The sequence below is a fragment of the Phyllobates terribilis genome, unplaced genomic scaffold, assembly GCF_046119375.1.
Source record: "Phyllobates terribilis strain yellow unplaced genomic scaffold, ASM4611937v1 Scaffold_2__4_contigs__length_985480577, whole genome shotgun sequence".
Classification (NCBI taxonomy): Eukaryota; Metazoa; Chordata; class Amphibia; order Anura; family Dendrobatidae; genus Phyllobates; species Phyllobates terribilis.
The window spans coordinates 18,117,759-18,134,702 of record NW_027362762.1 but is presented as its reverse complement, the minus strand read 5'-3'; the positions used below and the strand labels follow the sequence as shown (position 1 = coordinate 18,134,702).

Below are 16,944 nucleotides of genomic sequence, written 5' to 3'. Positions count from 1 at the left end.
TGTGCCTTTACTCTGATGTGTAACTGCCCTGCTCTGCGCCTTTACTCTGATGTGTAACTGCCCTGCTCTGCGCCTTTACTCTGATGTGTAACTGCCTAACTCTGTGCCTTTACTCTGATGTGTAACTGCCCAGCTCTGTGTCTTTACTCTGATGTGTAACTGCCCAGCTCTGTGCCTTTACTCTGATGTGTAACTGCCCCGCTCTGTGCCTTTACTCTGATGTGTAACTGCCCAGCTCTGTGCCTTTACTCTGATGTGTAACTGCCCCGCTCTGTGCCTTTACTCTGATGTGTAACTGCCCTGCTCTGGGCCTTTACTCTGATGTGTAACTGCCAAGTTCTGTGCTTTTTCTCTGATATGTAACGGCCAAGCTCTGTGCTTTTACTCTGATGTGTAACTGTCCAGCTCTGTGCCTTTACTCTGATGTATAACTGTCCAGCTCTGTGCCTTTACTCTGATGTGTAACTGCCCAGCTCTGTGCCTTTCCTCTGATGTGTAACTGCCCCGCTCTGTGCCTTTCCTCTGATGTATAACTGCCCCGCTCTGTGCCTTTACTCCGATGTGTAACTGCCCTGCTCTGTGCCTTTACTCTGATGTGTAACTGCCCTGCTCTGGGCCTTTACTCTGATGTGTAACTGCCCTGCTCTGTGCCTTTACTCTGATGTGTAACTGCCAAGTTCTGTGCTTTTTCTCTGATATGTAACGGCCAAGCTCTGTGCTTTTACTCTGATGTGTAACTGTCCAGCTCTGTGCCTTTACTCTGATGTATAACTGCCCAGCTCTGTGCCTTTACTCTGATGTGTAACTGCCCAGCTCTGTGCCTTTACTCTGATGTGTAACTGCCCAGCTCTGTGCCTTTACTCTGATGTATAACTGCCCAGCTCTGTGCCTTTCCTCTGATGTGTAACTGCCCAGCTCTGTGCCTTTCCTCTGATGTATAACTGCCCTGCTCTGTGCCTTTACTCTGATGTGTAACTGCCCTGCTCTGCGCCTTTACTCTGATGTGTAACTGCCTAACTCTCTGCCTTTACTCTGATGTGTAACTGCCCAGCTCTGTGCCTTTACTCTGATGTGTAACTGCCCAGCTCTGTGTCTTTACTCTGATGTGTAACTGCCCCGCTCTGTGCCTTTACTCTGATGTGTAACTGCCCTGCTCTGGGCCTTTACTCTGATGTGTAACTGCCAAGTTCTGTGCTTTTTCTCTGATATGTAACGGCCAAGCTCTGTGCTTTTACTGTGATGTGTAACTGTCCAGCTCTGTGCCTTTACTCTGATGTATAACTGCCCAGCTCTGTGCCTTTACTCTGATGTATAACTGTCCAGCTCTGTGCCTTTACTCTGATGTGTAACTGCCCTGCTCTGCGCCTTTACTCTGATGTGTAACTGCCCTGCTCTGCGCCTTTACTCTGATGTGTAACTGCCTAACTCTGTGCCTTTACTCTGATGTGTAACTGCCCAGCTCTGTGTCTTTACTCTGATGTGTAACTGCCCAGCTCTGTGCCTTTACTCTGATGTGTAACTGCCCCGCTCTGTGCCTTTACTCTGATGTGTAACTGCCCAGCTCTGTGCCTTTACTCTGATGTGTAACTGCCCTGCTCTGGGCCTTTACTCTGATGTGTAACTGCCAAGTTCTGTGCTTTTTCTCTGATATGTAACGGCCAAGCTCTGTGCTTTTACTCTGATGTGTAACTGTCCAGCTCTGTGCCTTTACTCTGATGTATAACTGCCCAGCTCTGTGCCTTTACTCTGATGTGTAACTGCCCAGCTCTGTGCCTTTCCTCTGATGTGTAACTGCCCCGCTCTGTGCCTTTCCTCTGATGTATAACTGCCCCGCTCTGTGCCTTTACTCCGATGTGTAACTGCCCTGCTCTGTGCCTTTACTCTGATGTGTAACTGCCCAGCTCTGTGCCTTTACTCTGATGTGTAACTGCCCTGCTCTGTGCCTTTACTCTGATGTGTAACTGCCCCTCTCTGTGCCTTTACTCTGATGTGTAACTGCCAAGTTCTGTGCTTTTTCTCTGATATGTAACGGCCAAGCTCTGGGCCTTTACTCTGATGTGTAACTGCCCAGCTCTGTGCCTTTACTCTGATGTGTAACTGCCCTGCTCTGGGCCTTTACTCTGATGTGTAACTGCCAAGTTCTGTGCTTTTTCTCTGATATGTAACGGCCAAGCTCTGTGCTTTTACTCTGATGTGTAACTGTCCAGCTCTGTGCCTTTACTCTGATGTATAACTGCCCAGCTCTGTGCCTTTACTCTGATGTGTAACTGCCCAGCTCTGTGCCATTCCTCTGATGTGTAACTGCCCCGCTCTGTGCCTTTACTCTGATGTGTAACTGCCCTGCTCTGTGCCTTTCCTCTGATGTATAACTGCCCAGCTCTGTGCCTTTACTCTGATGTGTAACTGCCCTGCTCTGGGCCTTTCCTCTGATGTGTAACTGCCCCGCTCTGTGCCTTTCCTCTGATGTATAACTGCCCAGCTCTGTGTCTTTACTCTGATGTGTAACTGCCCAGCTCTGTGCCTTTACTCTGATGTGTAACTGCCCAGCTCTGCGCCTTTACTCTGATGTGTAACTGCCCTGCTCTGCGCCTTTACTCTGATGTGTAACTGCCTAACTCTGTGTCTTTACTCTGATGTGTAACTGCCAAGCACTGTGCCTTTACTCTGATGTGTAACTGCCCAGCTCTGTGCCTTTACTCTGATGTGTAACTGCCCAGCTGTGTCTTTCCTCTGATGTATAACTGCCCAGCTCTGTGCCTTTACTGTGATGTGTAACTGCCCCGCTCTGTGCCTTTACTCTGATGTGTAACTGCCCTGCTCTGCGCCTTTACTCTGATGTGTAACTGCCCTGCTCTGCGCCTTTACTCTGATGTGTAACTGCCTAACTCTGTGCCTTTACTCTGATGTGTAACTGCCCAGCTCTGTGTCTTTACTCTGATGTGTAACTGCCAAGCACTGTGCCTTTACTCTGATGTGTAACTGCCCAGCTCTGTGCCTTTACTCTGATGTGTAACTGCCCAGCTCTGTGCCTTTACTCTGATGTGTAACTGCCCAGCTCTGTGCCTTTACTCTGATGTGTAACTGCCCAGCTGTGTCTTTCCTCTGATGTATAACTGCCCCTCTCTGTGCCTTTACTCTGATGTGTAACTGCCCCGCTCTGTGCCTTTACTCTGATGTGTAACTGCCCTGCTCTGGGCCTTTACTCTGATGTGTAACTGCCAAGTTCTGTGCTTTTTCTCTGATATGTAACGGCCAAGCTCTGTGCTTTTACTGTGATGTGTAACTGTCCAGCTCTGTGCCTTTACTCTGATGTATAACTGCCCAGCTCTGTGCCTTTACTCTGATGTGTAACTGTCCAGCTCTGTGCCTTTACTCTGATGTGTAACTGCCCTGCTCTGCGCCTTTACTCTGATGTGTAACTGCCCTGCTCTGCGCCTTTACTCTGATGTGTAACTGCCCAGCTCTGTGCCTTTTCTCTGATGTGTAACTGCCCAGCTCTGTGTCTTTACTCTGATGTGTAACTGCCAAGCACTGTGCCTTTACTCTGATGTGTAACTGCCCAGCTCTGTGCCTTTACTCTGATGTGTAACTGCCCAGCTCTGTGCCTTTACACTGATGTGTAACTGCCCAGCTCTGTGCCTTTCCTCTGATGTGTAACTGCCCAGCTCTGTGCCTTTACTCTGATGTGTAACTGCCCTGCTCTGGGCCTTTACTCTGATATGTAACGGCCAAGCTCTGTGCTTTTACTCTGATGTGTAACTGTCCAGCTCTGTGCCTTTACTCTGATGTATAACTGCCCAGCTCTGTGCCTTTACTCTGATGTGTAACTGCCCAGCTCTGTGCCTTTCCTCTGATGTGTAACTGCCCAGCTCTGTGCCTTTACTCTGATGTGTAACTGCCCTGCTCTGGGCCTTTCCTCTGATGTGTAACTGCCCAGCTCTGTGCCTTTACTCTGATGTGTAACTGCCCAGCTCTGTGCCTTTCCTCTGATGTGTAACTGCCCCGCTCTGTGCCTTTCCTCTGATGTATAACTGCCCAGCTCTGTGCCTTTACTCTGATGTGTAACTGCCCAGCTCTGTGCCTTTACTCTGATGTGTAACTGCCCAGCTCTGCGCCTTTACTCTGATGTGTAACTGCCCTGCTCTGCGCCTTTACTCTGATGTGTAACTGCCTAACTCTGTGCCTTTACTCTGATGTGTAACTGCCCAGCTCTGTGTCTTTACTCTGATGTGTAACTGCCAAGCACTGTGCCTTTACTCTGATGTGTAACTGCCCAGCTCTGTGCCTTTACTCTGATGTGTAACTGCCCAGCTCTGTGCCTTTACTCTGATGTGTAACTGCCAAGCTCTGTGCCTTTCCTCTGATGTGTAACTGCCCAGCTCTGTGCCTTTACTCTGATGTGTAACTGCCCAGCTGTGTCTTTCCTCTGATGTGTAACTGCCCCTCTCTGTGCCTTTACTCTGATGTGTAACTGCCCCGCTCTGGGCCTTTACTCTGATGTGTAACTGCCAAGTTCTGTGCTTTTTCTCTGATATGTAACAGCCAAGCTCTGTGCTTTTACTCTGATGTGTAACTGTCCAGCTCTGTGCCTTTACTCTGATGTGTAACTGCCCAGCTCTGTGCCTTTACTCTGATGTGTAACTGCCCAGCTCTGTGCCTTTACTCTGATGTGTAACTGCCCCTCTCTGTGCCTTTCCTCTGATGTGTAACTGCCCCTCTCTGTGTCTTTCCTCTGATGTGTAACTGCCCCGCTCTGTGCCTTTTCTCTGATGTATAACTGCCCAGCTCTGTGCCTTTACTCTGATGTGTAACTGCCCAGCTCTGTGCCTTTCCTCTGATGTGTAACTGCCCCGCTCTGTGCCTTTTCTCTGATGTATAACTGCCAAGCTCTGTGCCTTTCCTCTGATGTATAACTGCCCAGCTCTGTGCCTTTCCTCTGATGTATAACTGCCCAGCTCTGTGCCTTTCCTCTGATGTATAACTGCCCAGCTCTGTGCCTTTACTCTGATGTGTAACTGACCAGCTCTGTGCCTTTACTCTGATGTGTAACTGCCCAGCTCTGTGCCTTTACTCTGATGTGTAACTGCCCAGCTCTGTGCCTTTACTCTGATGTGTAACTGCCCAGCTCTGTGCCTTTCCTCTGATGTATAACTGCCCAGCTCTGCGCCTTTACTCTGATGTGTAGCTGCCCAGCTCTGCGCCTTTCCTCTGATGTGTAACTGCCCAGCTCTGTGCCTTTACTCTGATGTGTAACTGCCCAGCTCTGTGCCTTTACTCTGATGTGTAACTGCCCAGCTCTGTGCCTTTACTCTGATGTGTAACTGCCCAGCTCTGTGCCTTTCCTCTGATGTATAACTGCCCAGCTCTGCGCCTTTACTCTGATGTGTAGCTGCCCAGCTCTGCGCCTTTCCTCTGATGTGTAACTGCCCAGCTCTGTGCCTTTCCTCTGATGTATAACTGCCCAGCTCTGTGCCTTTCCTCTGATGTATAACTGCCCAGCTCTGCGCCTTTCCTCTGATGTGTAACTGCCCAGCTCTGTGCCTTTCCTCTGATGTATAACTGCCCAGCTCTGTGCCTTTCCTCTGATGTATAACTGCCCAGCTCTGTGCCTTTCCTCTGATGTATAACTGCCCAGCTCTGTGCCTTTCCTCTGATGTATAACTGCCCAGCTCTGTGCCTTTCCTCTGATGTATAACTGCCCAGCTCTGCGCCTTTACTCTGATGTGTAGCTGCCCAGCTCTGCGCCTTTCCTCTGATGTGTAACTGCCCAGCTCTGTGCCTTTACTCTGATGTGTAACTGCCCAGCTCTGTGCCTTTACTCTGATGTGTAACTGCCCAGCTCTGTGCCTTTACTCTGATGTGTAACTGCCCAGCTCTGTGCCTTTCCTCTGATGTATAACTGCCCAGCTCTGCGCCTTTACTCTGATGTGTAGCTGCCCAGCTCTGCGCCTTTCCTCTGATGTGTAACTGCCCAGCTCTGTGCCTTTCCTCTGATGTATAACTGCCCAGCTCTGTGCCTTTACTCTGATGTGTAACTGCCCAGCTCTGTGCCTTTCCTCTGATGTGTAAATGCCACATTCTCTGTGTTTCTTCTGATGTGCTTTTGCACACTGCACCATCTTCAAGTAGTGCAGTGAGTTAAGGGCCATCAGATTTTTGAATGCGGCGTTAGGTGTGAATAGAGGCAGGCTGAACATTACGTGTAAATTGTAAATGTAAGATATTGCAAGAACGTTCCTCTGTCTGCCCCCAGCTGCTCTCTGCCCTCTAGTGGCTATTTATAATGGTCTCCTTCACAATTCTCCATCAGTTTGTCGCTCATCCTATTTGTCAGCAAGTCTTGTCCTCCATCTGGAGTGGGAAGTTGTCAGGTTGGAGGGGCAGCAACACCATCTGGAAGCTCTTCATTGCCTGCGCCATCTTCTTCACTATGCCTCTCCTGTGCCTCATCTACTGGTTGGCTCCAAAATCCAAGGTAAGGAAAGACTACTCCTGGTAGGTGACTAGAAGCAGCACAGGTCTCAATACTGCAGTACCTAATCCGCATTGGACTATGGCATTGTGAAGCTCAATGGCACCTCTTCTGGCTAAAAGAAGGTACTGCAGGTAGAATTCGAACTAAAGGACTTGTCCACTGTGTTCTCTTCTGACTTGTCATTGTGACTAATAGTGATAATCTTCCACCCCAACTCATATTTGTAATAACCAACTACAAAACTACATAATGTGGCCGACACGGAGAATACACAACAAAAGGCACGAACACTGCGCCCCCAAACATTGTGCTGGATGTTACAGAAATGTACCAGTAATGGTGGAGCAGAAAGAGGCATCACTGCCTCAATAGGGGGGCACAAACTGCATATGGGGGTTTACAGGAGAGAGGGGCCATGTATGCGGCAGACACTACAGGGGAGAGGGGCCATGTATGCGGCAGGCACTACAGGGGAGAGGGGCCATGTATGCGGCAGACACTACAGGAGAGAGGGGCCATGTATGCGGCTGACACTACAGGGGAGAGGGGCCATGTATGCGGCAGGCACTACAGGGGAGAGGGGCCATGTATGCGGCAGACACTACAGGAGAGAGGGGCCATGTATGCGGCTGACACTACAGGGGAGAGGGGCCATGTATGCGGCAGACACTACAGGGGAGAGGGGCCATGTATGCGGGAGACACGACAGGAGAGAGGGGCCATGTATGCGGCAGACACTACAGGGGAGAGGGGCCATGTATGCGGCAGACACTACAGGGGAGAGGGGTCATGTATGCGGTAGACACTACAGGGGAGAGGGGCCATGTATGCGGTAGACACTACAGGGGAGAGGGGCCATGTATGCGGTAGACACTACAGGGGAGAGGGGCCATGTATGCGGCAGACACTACAGTGGAGAGGGGCCATGTATGCGGTAGACACTACAGGGGAGAGGGGCCATGTATGCAGCAGACACTACAGGGGAGAGGGGCCATGTATGCGGCAGACACTACAGGGGAGAGGGGCCATGTATGCGGTAGACACTACAGGGGAGAGGGGCCATGTATGCGGCAGACACTACAGTGGAGAGGGGCCATGTATGCGGTAGACACTACAGGGGAGAGGGGCCATGTATGCGGCAGACACTACAGGGGAGAGGGGCCATGTATGCGGTAGACACTACAGGAGAGAGGGGCCATGTATGCGGCAGACACTACAGGGGAGAGGGGCCATGTATGCGGCAGACACTACAGTGGAGAGGGGCCATGTATGCGGTAGACACTACAGGGGAGAGGGGCCATGTATGCGGCAGACACTACAGGAGAGAGGGGCCATGTATGCGGCAGACACTACAGTGGAGAGGGGCCATGTATGCGGTAGACACTACAGGGGAGAGGGGCCATGTATGCGGCAGACACTACAGGGGAGAGGGGCCATGTATGCGGCAGACACTACAGGGGAGAGGGGCCATGTATGCGGTAGACACTACAGGAGAGAGGGGCCATGTATGCGGCAGACACTACAGGAGAGAGGGGCCATGTATGCGGGAGACACTACAGGGGAGAGGGGTCATGTATGCGGCAGACACTACAGGGGAGAGGGGCCATGTATGCGGCAGACACTACAGGGGAGAGGGGCCATGTATGCGGCAGACACTACAGGGGAGAGGGGCCATGTATGCGGCAGACACTACAGGGGAGAGGGGCCATGTATGCGGCAGACACTACAGGGGAGAGGGGCCATGTATGCGGCTGACACTACAGGGGAGAGGGGCCATGTATGCGGCAGACACTACAGGGGAGAGGGGCCATGTATGCGGCAGACACTACAGGAGAGAGGGGCCATGTATGCGGCAGACACTACAGGAGAGAGGGGCCATGTATGCGGCAGACACTACAGGGGAGAGGGGCCATGTATGCGGCTGACACTACAGGGGAGAGGGGCCATGTATGCGGCAGACACTACAGGAGAGAGGGGCCATGTATGCAGCAGACACTACAGGGGAGAGGGGCCATGCATGCAGCAGACACTACAGGGGAGAGGGGCCATGTATGCGGCTGACACTACAGGGGAGAGGGGCCATGTATGCGGCAGACACTACAGGGGAGAGGGGCCATGTATGCGGCAGACACTACAGGAGAGAGGGGCCATGTATGCAGCAGACACTACAGGGGAGAGGGGCCATGTATGCGGCTGACACTACAGGGGAGAGGGGCCATGTATGCGGCTGACACTACAGGGGAGAGGGGCCATGTATGCGGCAGACACTACAGGGGAGAGGGGCCATGTATGCGGCAGACACTACAGGAGAGAGGGGCCATGTATGCAGCAGACACTACAGGGGAGAGGGGCCATGTATGCGGCTGACACTACAGGGGAGAGGGGCCATGTATGCGGCAGACACTACAGGGGAGAGGGGCCATGTATGCGGCAGACACTACAGGAGAGAGGGGCCATGTATGCGGCAGACACTACAGGAGAGAGGGGCCATGTATGCAGCAGACACTACAGGGGAGAGGGGCCATGTATGCGGCTGACACTACAGGGGAGAGGGGCCATGTATGCGGCAGACACTACAGGAGAGAGGGGCCATGTATGCAGCAGACACTACAGGGGAGAGGGGCCATGCATGCAGCAGACACTACAGGGGAGAGGGGCCATGTATGCGGCTGACACTACAGGGGAGAGGGGCCATGTATGCGGCAGACACTACAGGGGAGAGGGGCCATGTATGCGGCAGACACTACAGGAGAGAGGGGCCATGTATGCAGCAGACACTACAGGGGAGAGGGGCCATGTATGTGGCAGAAACTACAGGGGAGAGGGGCCATGTATGCGGCAGACACTACAGGGGAGAGGGGCCATGTATGCGGCAGACACTACAGGGGAGAGGGGCCATGTATGCGGCAGACACTACAGGGGAGAGGGGCCATGTATGCGGTAGACACTACAGGAGAGAGGGGCCATGTATGCGGCAGACACTACAGGGGAGAGGGGCCATGTATGCGGCTGACACTACAGGGGAGAGGGGCCATGTATGCGGCAGACACTACAGGAGAGAGGGGCCATGTATGCAGCAGACACTACAGGGGAGAGGGGCCATGCATGCAGCAGACACTACAGGGGAGAGGGGCCATGTATGCGGCTGACACTACAGGGGAGAGGGGCCATGTATGCGGCAGACACTACAGGGGAGAGGGGCCATGTATGCGGCAGACACTACAGGAGAGAGGGGCCATGTATGCAGCAGACACTACAGGGGAGAGGGGCCATGTATGCGGCTGACACTACAGGGGAGAGGGGCCATGTATGCGGCTGACACTACAGGGGAGAGGGGCCATGTATGCGGCAGACACTACAGGGGAGAGGGGCCATGTATGCGGCAGACACTACAGGAGAGAGGGGCCATGTATGCAGCAGACACTACAGGGGAGAGGGGCCATGTATGCGGCTGACACTACAGGGGAGAGGGGCCATGTATGCGGCAGACACTACAGGGGAGAGGGGCCATGTATGCGGCAGACACTACAGGAGAGAGGGGCCATGTATGCGGCAGACACTACAGGAGAGAGGGGCCATGTATGCAGCAGACACTACAGGGGAGAGGGGCCATGTATGCGGCTGACACTACAGGGGAGAGGGGCCATGTATGCGGCAGACACTACAGGAGAGAGGGGCCATGTATGCAGCAGACACTACAGGGGAGAGGGGCCATGCATGCAGCAGACACTACAGGGGAGAGGGGCCATGTATGCGGCTGACACTACAGGGGAGAGGGGCCATGTATGCGGCAGACACTACAGGGGAGAGGGGCCATGTATGCGGCAGACACTACAGGAGAGAGGGGCCATGTATGCAGCAGACACTACAGGGGAGAGGGGCCATGTATGTGGCAGAAACTACAGGGGAGAGGGGCCATGTATGCGGCAGACACTACAGGGGAGAGGGGCCATGTATGCGGCAGACACTACAGGGGAGAGGGGCCATGTATGCGGCAGACACTACAGGAGAGAGGGGCCATGTATGCAGCAGACACTACAGGGGAGAGGGGCCATGTATGTGGCAGAAACTACAGGGGAGAGGGGCCATGTATGCGGCAGACACTACAGGGGAGAGGGGCCATGTATGCGGCAGACACTACAGGGGAGAGGGGCCATGTATGCGGCAGACACTACAGGTGAGAGGGGCCATGTATGCGGCAGACACTACAGTGGAGAGGGGCCATATATGCGGCTGACACTACAGGGGAGAGGGGCCATGTATGCGGCAGACACTACAGGGGAGAGGGGTCATGTATGCGGCAGACACTGCAGGGGAGAGGGGCCATGTATGCGGCAGACACTACAGGGGAGAGGGGCCATGTATGCGGCAGACACTACAGGGGAGAGGGGCCATGTATGCGGCAGACACTACAGGGGAGAGGGGCCATGTATGCGGCAGACACTACAGGGGAGAGGGGCCATGTATGCGGCTGACACTACAGGGGAGAGGGGCCATGTATGCGGCAGACACTACAGGGGAGAGGGGCCATGTATGCTGCAGACACTACAGGGGAGAGGGGCCATGTATGCGGCAGACACTACAGGAGAGAGGGGCCATGTATGCGGCAGACACTACAGGACAGAGGGGCCATGTATGCAGCAGACACTACAGGGGAGAGGGGCCATGTATGCGGCTGACACTACAGGGGAGAGGGGCCATGTATGCGGCAGACACTACAGGAGAGAGGGGCCATGTATGCAGCAGACACTACAGGGGAGAGGGGCCATGTATGCAGCAGACACTACAGGGGAGAGGGGCCATGTATGCGGCTGACACTACAGGGGAGAGGGGCCATGTATGCGGCAGACACTACAGGGGAGAGGGGCCATGTATGCGGCAGACACTACAGGAGAGAGAGGCCATGTATGCAGCAGACACTACAGGGGAGAGGGGCCATGTATGCGGCTGACACTACAGGGGAGAGGGGCCATGTATGTGGCAGACACTACAGGGGAGAGGGGCCATGTATGCGGCAGACACTACAGGGGAGAGGGGCCATGTATGCGGCTGACACTACAGGGGAGAGGGGCCATGTATGCGGCAGACACTACAGGGGAGAGGGGCCATGTATGCGGCAGACACTACAGGGGAGAGGGGCCATGTATGTGGCAGACACTACAGGGGAGAGGGGCCATGTATGCGGCAGACACTGCAGGGGAGAGGGGCCATGTATGCGGCAGACACTACAGGGGAGAGGGGCCATGTATGCGGCAGACACTACAGGGGAGAGGGGCCATGTATGTGGCAGACACTACAGGGGAGAGGGGCCATGTATGCGGCAGACACTACAGGGGAGAGGGGCCATGTATGCGGCAGACACTACAGGGGAGAGCGGCCATGTATGCGGCAGACACTACAGGGGAGAGGGGCCATGTATGCGGCAGACACTACAGGAGAGAGGGGCCATGTATGTGGCAGACACTACAGGGGAGAGGGGCCATGTATGCGGCAGACACTACAGAAGAGAGGGGCCATGTATGCGGCAGACACTACAGCAGAGAGGGGCCATGTATGCGGAAGGCACTACAGGGGAGAGCGGCCATGTATGCGGCAGACACTACAGGGGAGAGGGACTATGTATGTGGCAGACACCACAGGGGAGAGGGGCCATGTATGCAGCAGACACTACAGGGGAGAGGGGCCATGTATGCGGCAGACACTACAGGGGAGAGAGGCCATGTATGCGGCAGACACTACAGGGGAGAGGGGTCATGTATGCGGCAGACACTACATGAGAGAGGGGCCATGTATGCGGCAGACACTACAGGGGAGAGGGGCCCTGTATGCGGCAGACACTACAGGGGAGAGGGGCCATGTATGCGGCAGACACTACAGGGGAGAGGGGCCATGTATGCGGCAGAAACTACAGGGGAGAGGGGCCATGTATGCGGCTGACACTACAGGGGAGAGGGGCCATGTATGCGGCAGACACTACAGGGGAGAGGGGCCATGTATGCGGCAGACACTACAGGGGAGAGGGGCCATGTATGCGGCAGACACTACAGGGGAGAGGGGCCATGTATGCGGCAGACACTACAGGGGAGAGGGGCCATGTATGCGGCAGACACTACAGGGGAGAGGGGCCATGTATGCGGCTGAAACTACAGGGGAGAGGGGCCATGTATGCGGCAGACACTACAGGAGAGAGGGGCCATGTATGCAGCAGACACTACAGGGGAGAGGGGCCATGTATGCGGCAGACACTACAGGGGAGAGGGGCCATGTATGCGGCAGACACTACAGGAGAGAGGGGCCATGTATGCGGCAGACACTACAGGAGAGAGGGGCCATGTATGCAGCAGACACTACAGGGGAGAGGGGCCATGTATGCGGCTGACACTACAGGGGAGAGGGGCCATGTATGCGGCAGACACTACAGGAGAGAGGGGCCATGTATGCAGCAGACACTACAGGGGAGAGGGGCCATGTATGCAGCAGACACTACAGGGGAGAGGGGCCATGTATGCGGCTGACACTACAGGGGAGAGGGGCCATGTATGCTGCAGACACTACAGGGGAGAGGGGCCATGTATGCGGCAGACACTACAGGAGAGAGGGGCCATGTATGCAGCAGACACTACAGGGGAGAGGGGCCATGTATGCGGCTGACACTACAGGGGAGAGGGGCCATGTATGTGGCAGACACTACAGGGGAGAGGGGCCATGTATGCGGCTGACACTACAGGGGAGAGGGGCCATGTATGCGGCAGTCACTACAGGGGAGAGGGGCCATGTATGCGGCAGACACTACAGGGGAGAGGGGCCATTTATGCGGCAGACACTACAGGGGAGAGGGGCCATGTATGCGGCAGACACTACAGGGGAGAGGGGCCATGTATGCGGCAGACACTACAGGGGAGAGGGGCCATGTATGTGGCAGACACTACAGGGGAGAGGGGCCATGTATGCGGCAGACACTACAGGGGAGAGGGGCCATGTATGCGGCAGACACTACAGGGGAGAGCGGCCATGTATGCGGCAGACACTACAGGGGAGAGGGGCCATGTATGCGGCAGACACTACAGGAAAGAGGGGCCATGTATGTGGCAGACACTACAGGGGAGAGGGGCCATGTATGCGGCAGACACTACAGGGGAGAGGGGCCATGTATGCGGCTGACACTACAGGGGAGAGGGGCCATGTATGCGGCAGACACTACAGGAGAGAGGGGCCATGTATGCGGCAGACACTACAGCAGAGAGGGGCCATGTATGCGGAAGGCACTACAGGGGAGAGCGGCCATGTATGCGGCAGACACTACAGGGGAGAGGGACTATGTATGTGGCAGACACCACAGGGGAGAGGGGCCATGTATGCAGCAGACACTACAGGGGAGAGGGGCCATGTATGCGGCAGACACTACAGGGGAGAGGGGCCATGTATGCGGCAGACACTACAGGGGAGAGGGGTCATTTATGCGGCAGACACTACAGGGGAGAGGGGCCATGTATGCGGCAGACACTACAGGGGAGAGGGGCCATGTATGCGGCAGACACTACATGAGAGAGGGGCCATGTATGCGGCAGACACTACAGGGGAGAGGGGCCATGTATGCGGCAGACACTACAGTGGAGAGGGGCCATGTATGCGGCAGACACTACAGGGGAGAGGGGCCATGTATGCGGCAGACACTACAGGGGAGAGGGGCCATGTATGCGGAAGACACTACAGGGGAGAGGGGCCATGTATGCGGCAGACACTACAGGGGAGAGGGGCCATGTATGTGGCAGACACTACAGGGGAGAGGGGCCATGTATGCGGCAGACACTACAGGGGAGAGGGGCCATGTATGCGGCAGACACTACAGGGGAGAGCGGCCATGTATGCGGCAGACACTACAGGGGAGAGGGGCCATGTATGCGGCAGACACTACAGGAAAGAGGGGCCATGTATGTGGCAGACACTACAGGGGAGAGGGGCCATGTATGCGGCAGACACTACAGGGGAGAGGGGCCATGTATGCGGCTGACACTACAGGGGAGAGGGGCCATGTATGCGGCAGACACTACAGGAGAGAGGGGCCATGTATGCGGCAGACACTACAGCAGAGAGGGGCCATGTGTGCGGAACGCACTACAGGGGAGAGCGGCCATGTATGCGGCAGACACTACAGGGGAGAGGGACTATGTATGTGGCAGACACCACAGGGGAGAGGGGCCATGTATGCAGCAGACACTACAGGGGAGAGGGGCCATGTATGCGGCAGACACTACAGGGGAGAGGGGCCATGTATGCGTCAGACACTACAGGGGAGAGGGGCCATGTATGCAGCAGACACTACAGGGGAGAGGGGCCATGTATGCGGCAGACACTACAGGGGAGAGGGGCCATGTATGCGGCTGACACTACAGGGGAGAGGGGCCATGTATGCGGCAGACACTACAGGGGAGAGGGGCCATGTATGCAGCAGACACTACAGGGGAGAGGGGCCATGTATGCGGCAGACACTACAGGGGAGAGGGGCCATGTATGCGGCAGACACTACAGGAGAGAGGGGCCACGTATGCAGCAGACACTACAGGGGAGAGGGGCCATGAATGCGGCAGACACTACAGGGGAGAGGGGCCATGTATGCGGCAGACACTACAGGAGAGAGGGGCCATGCATGCGGCAGACACTACAGGAGAGAGGGGCCATGTATGCAGCAGACACTACAGGGGAGAGGGGCCATGTATGCGGCTGACACTACAGGGGAGCGGGGCCATGTATGCGGCAGACACTACAGGAGAGAGGGGCCATGTATGCAGCAGACACTACAGGGGAGAGGGGCCATGTATGCAGCAGACACTACAGGGGAGAGGGGCCATGTATGCGGCTGACACTACAGGGGAGAGGGGCCATGTATGTGGCAGACACTACAGGGGAGAGGGGCCATGTATGCGGCTGACACTACAGGGGAGAGGGGCCATGTATGCGGCAGACACTACAGGAGAGAGGGGCCATGTATGCAGCAGACACTACAGGGGAGAGGGGCCATGTATACAGCAGACACTATAGGGGAGAGGGGCCATGTATGCGGCTGACACTACAGGGGAGAGGGGCCATGTATGCGGCAGACACTGCAGGGGAGAGGGGCCATGTATGCGGCAGACACTACAGGAGAGAGGGGCCATGTATGCAGCAGACACTACAGGGGAGAGGGGCCATGTATGCGGCTGACACTACAGGGGAGAGGGGCCATGTATGTGGCAGAAACTACAGGGGAGAGGGGCCATGTATGCGGCAGACACTACAGGGGAGAGGGGCCATGTATGCGGCTGACACTACAGGGGAGAGGGGCCATGTATGCGGCAGACACTACAGGGGAGAGGGGCCATGTATGCGGCAGACACTACAGGGGAGAGGGGCCATGTATGCGGCAGACACTACAGGGGAGAGGGGCCATATATGCAGCTGACACTACAGGGGAGAGGGGCCATGTATGCGGCAGACACTACAGGGGAGAGGGGTCATGTATGCGGCAGACACTACAGGGGAGAGGGGCAATGTATGCGGCAGACACTACAGGGGAGAGGGGCCATGTATGCGGCAGACACTACAGGGGAGAGGGGCCATGTATGCGGCAGACACTACAGGGGAGAGGGGACATGTATGCGGCAGACACTACAGGGGAGAGGGGCCATGTATGCGGCTGACACTACAGGGGAGAGGGGCCATGTATGCGGCAGACACTACAGGGGAGAGGGGCCATGTATGCGGCAGACACTACAGGGGAGAGGGGCCATGTATGCGGCAGACACTACAGGAGAGAGGGGCCATGTATGCGGCAGACACTACAGGACAGAGGGGCCATGTATGCAGCAGACACTACAGGGGAGAGGGGCCATGTATGCGGCTGACACTACAGGGGAGAGGGGCCATGTATGCGGCAGACACTACAGGAAAAAGGGGCCATGTATGCAGCAGACACTACAGGGGAGAGGGGCCATGTATGCAGCAGACACTACAGGGGAGAGGGGCCATGTATGCGGCTGACACTACAGGGGAGAGGGGCCATGTATGCGGCAGACACTACAGGGGAGAGGGGCCATGTATGCGGCAGACACTACAGGAGAGAGAGGCCATGTATGCAGCAGACACTACAGGGGAGAGGGGCCATGTATGCGGCTGACACTACAGGGGAGAGGGGCCATGTATGTGGCAGACACTACAGGGAAGAGGGGCCATGTATGCGGCAGACACTACAGGGGAGAGGGGCCATGTATGCGGCTGACACTACAGGGGAGAGGGGCCATGTATGCGGCAGACACTACAGGGGAGAGGGGCCATGTATGCGGCAGACACTACAGGGGAGAGGGGCCATGTATGCGGCAGACACTGCAGGGGAGAGGGGCCATGTATGCGGCAGACACTACAGGGGAGAGGGGCCATGTATGCGGCAGACACTACAGGGGATAGGGGCCATGTATGTGGCAGACACTACAGGG

The 16,944-nt window shown here is 55.7% G+C and overlaps 1 protein-coding gene across 3 annotated transcripts in view; it reads left to right on the top strand.

Annotated features, from left to right (window-relative positions):
• The window catches only part of LOC141189426 (short transient receptor potential channel 2-like), a 182,774-nt gene that overhangs the window by 135,521 nt on the left and 30,309 nt on the right, over nt 1-16,944 (top strand). For all 3 annotated transcript variants that reach the window (XM_073661143.1, XM_073661145.1, XM_073661144.1), the window contains exon 4: nt 6,311-6,475. In XM_073661143.1, the coding sequence (XP_073517244.1) occupies nt 6,311-6,475 (165 nt within the window). The remainder of the gene's footprint in view (nt 1-6,310; nt 6,476-16,944) is intronic.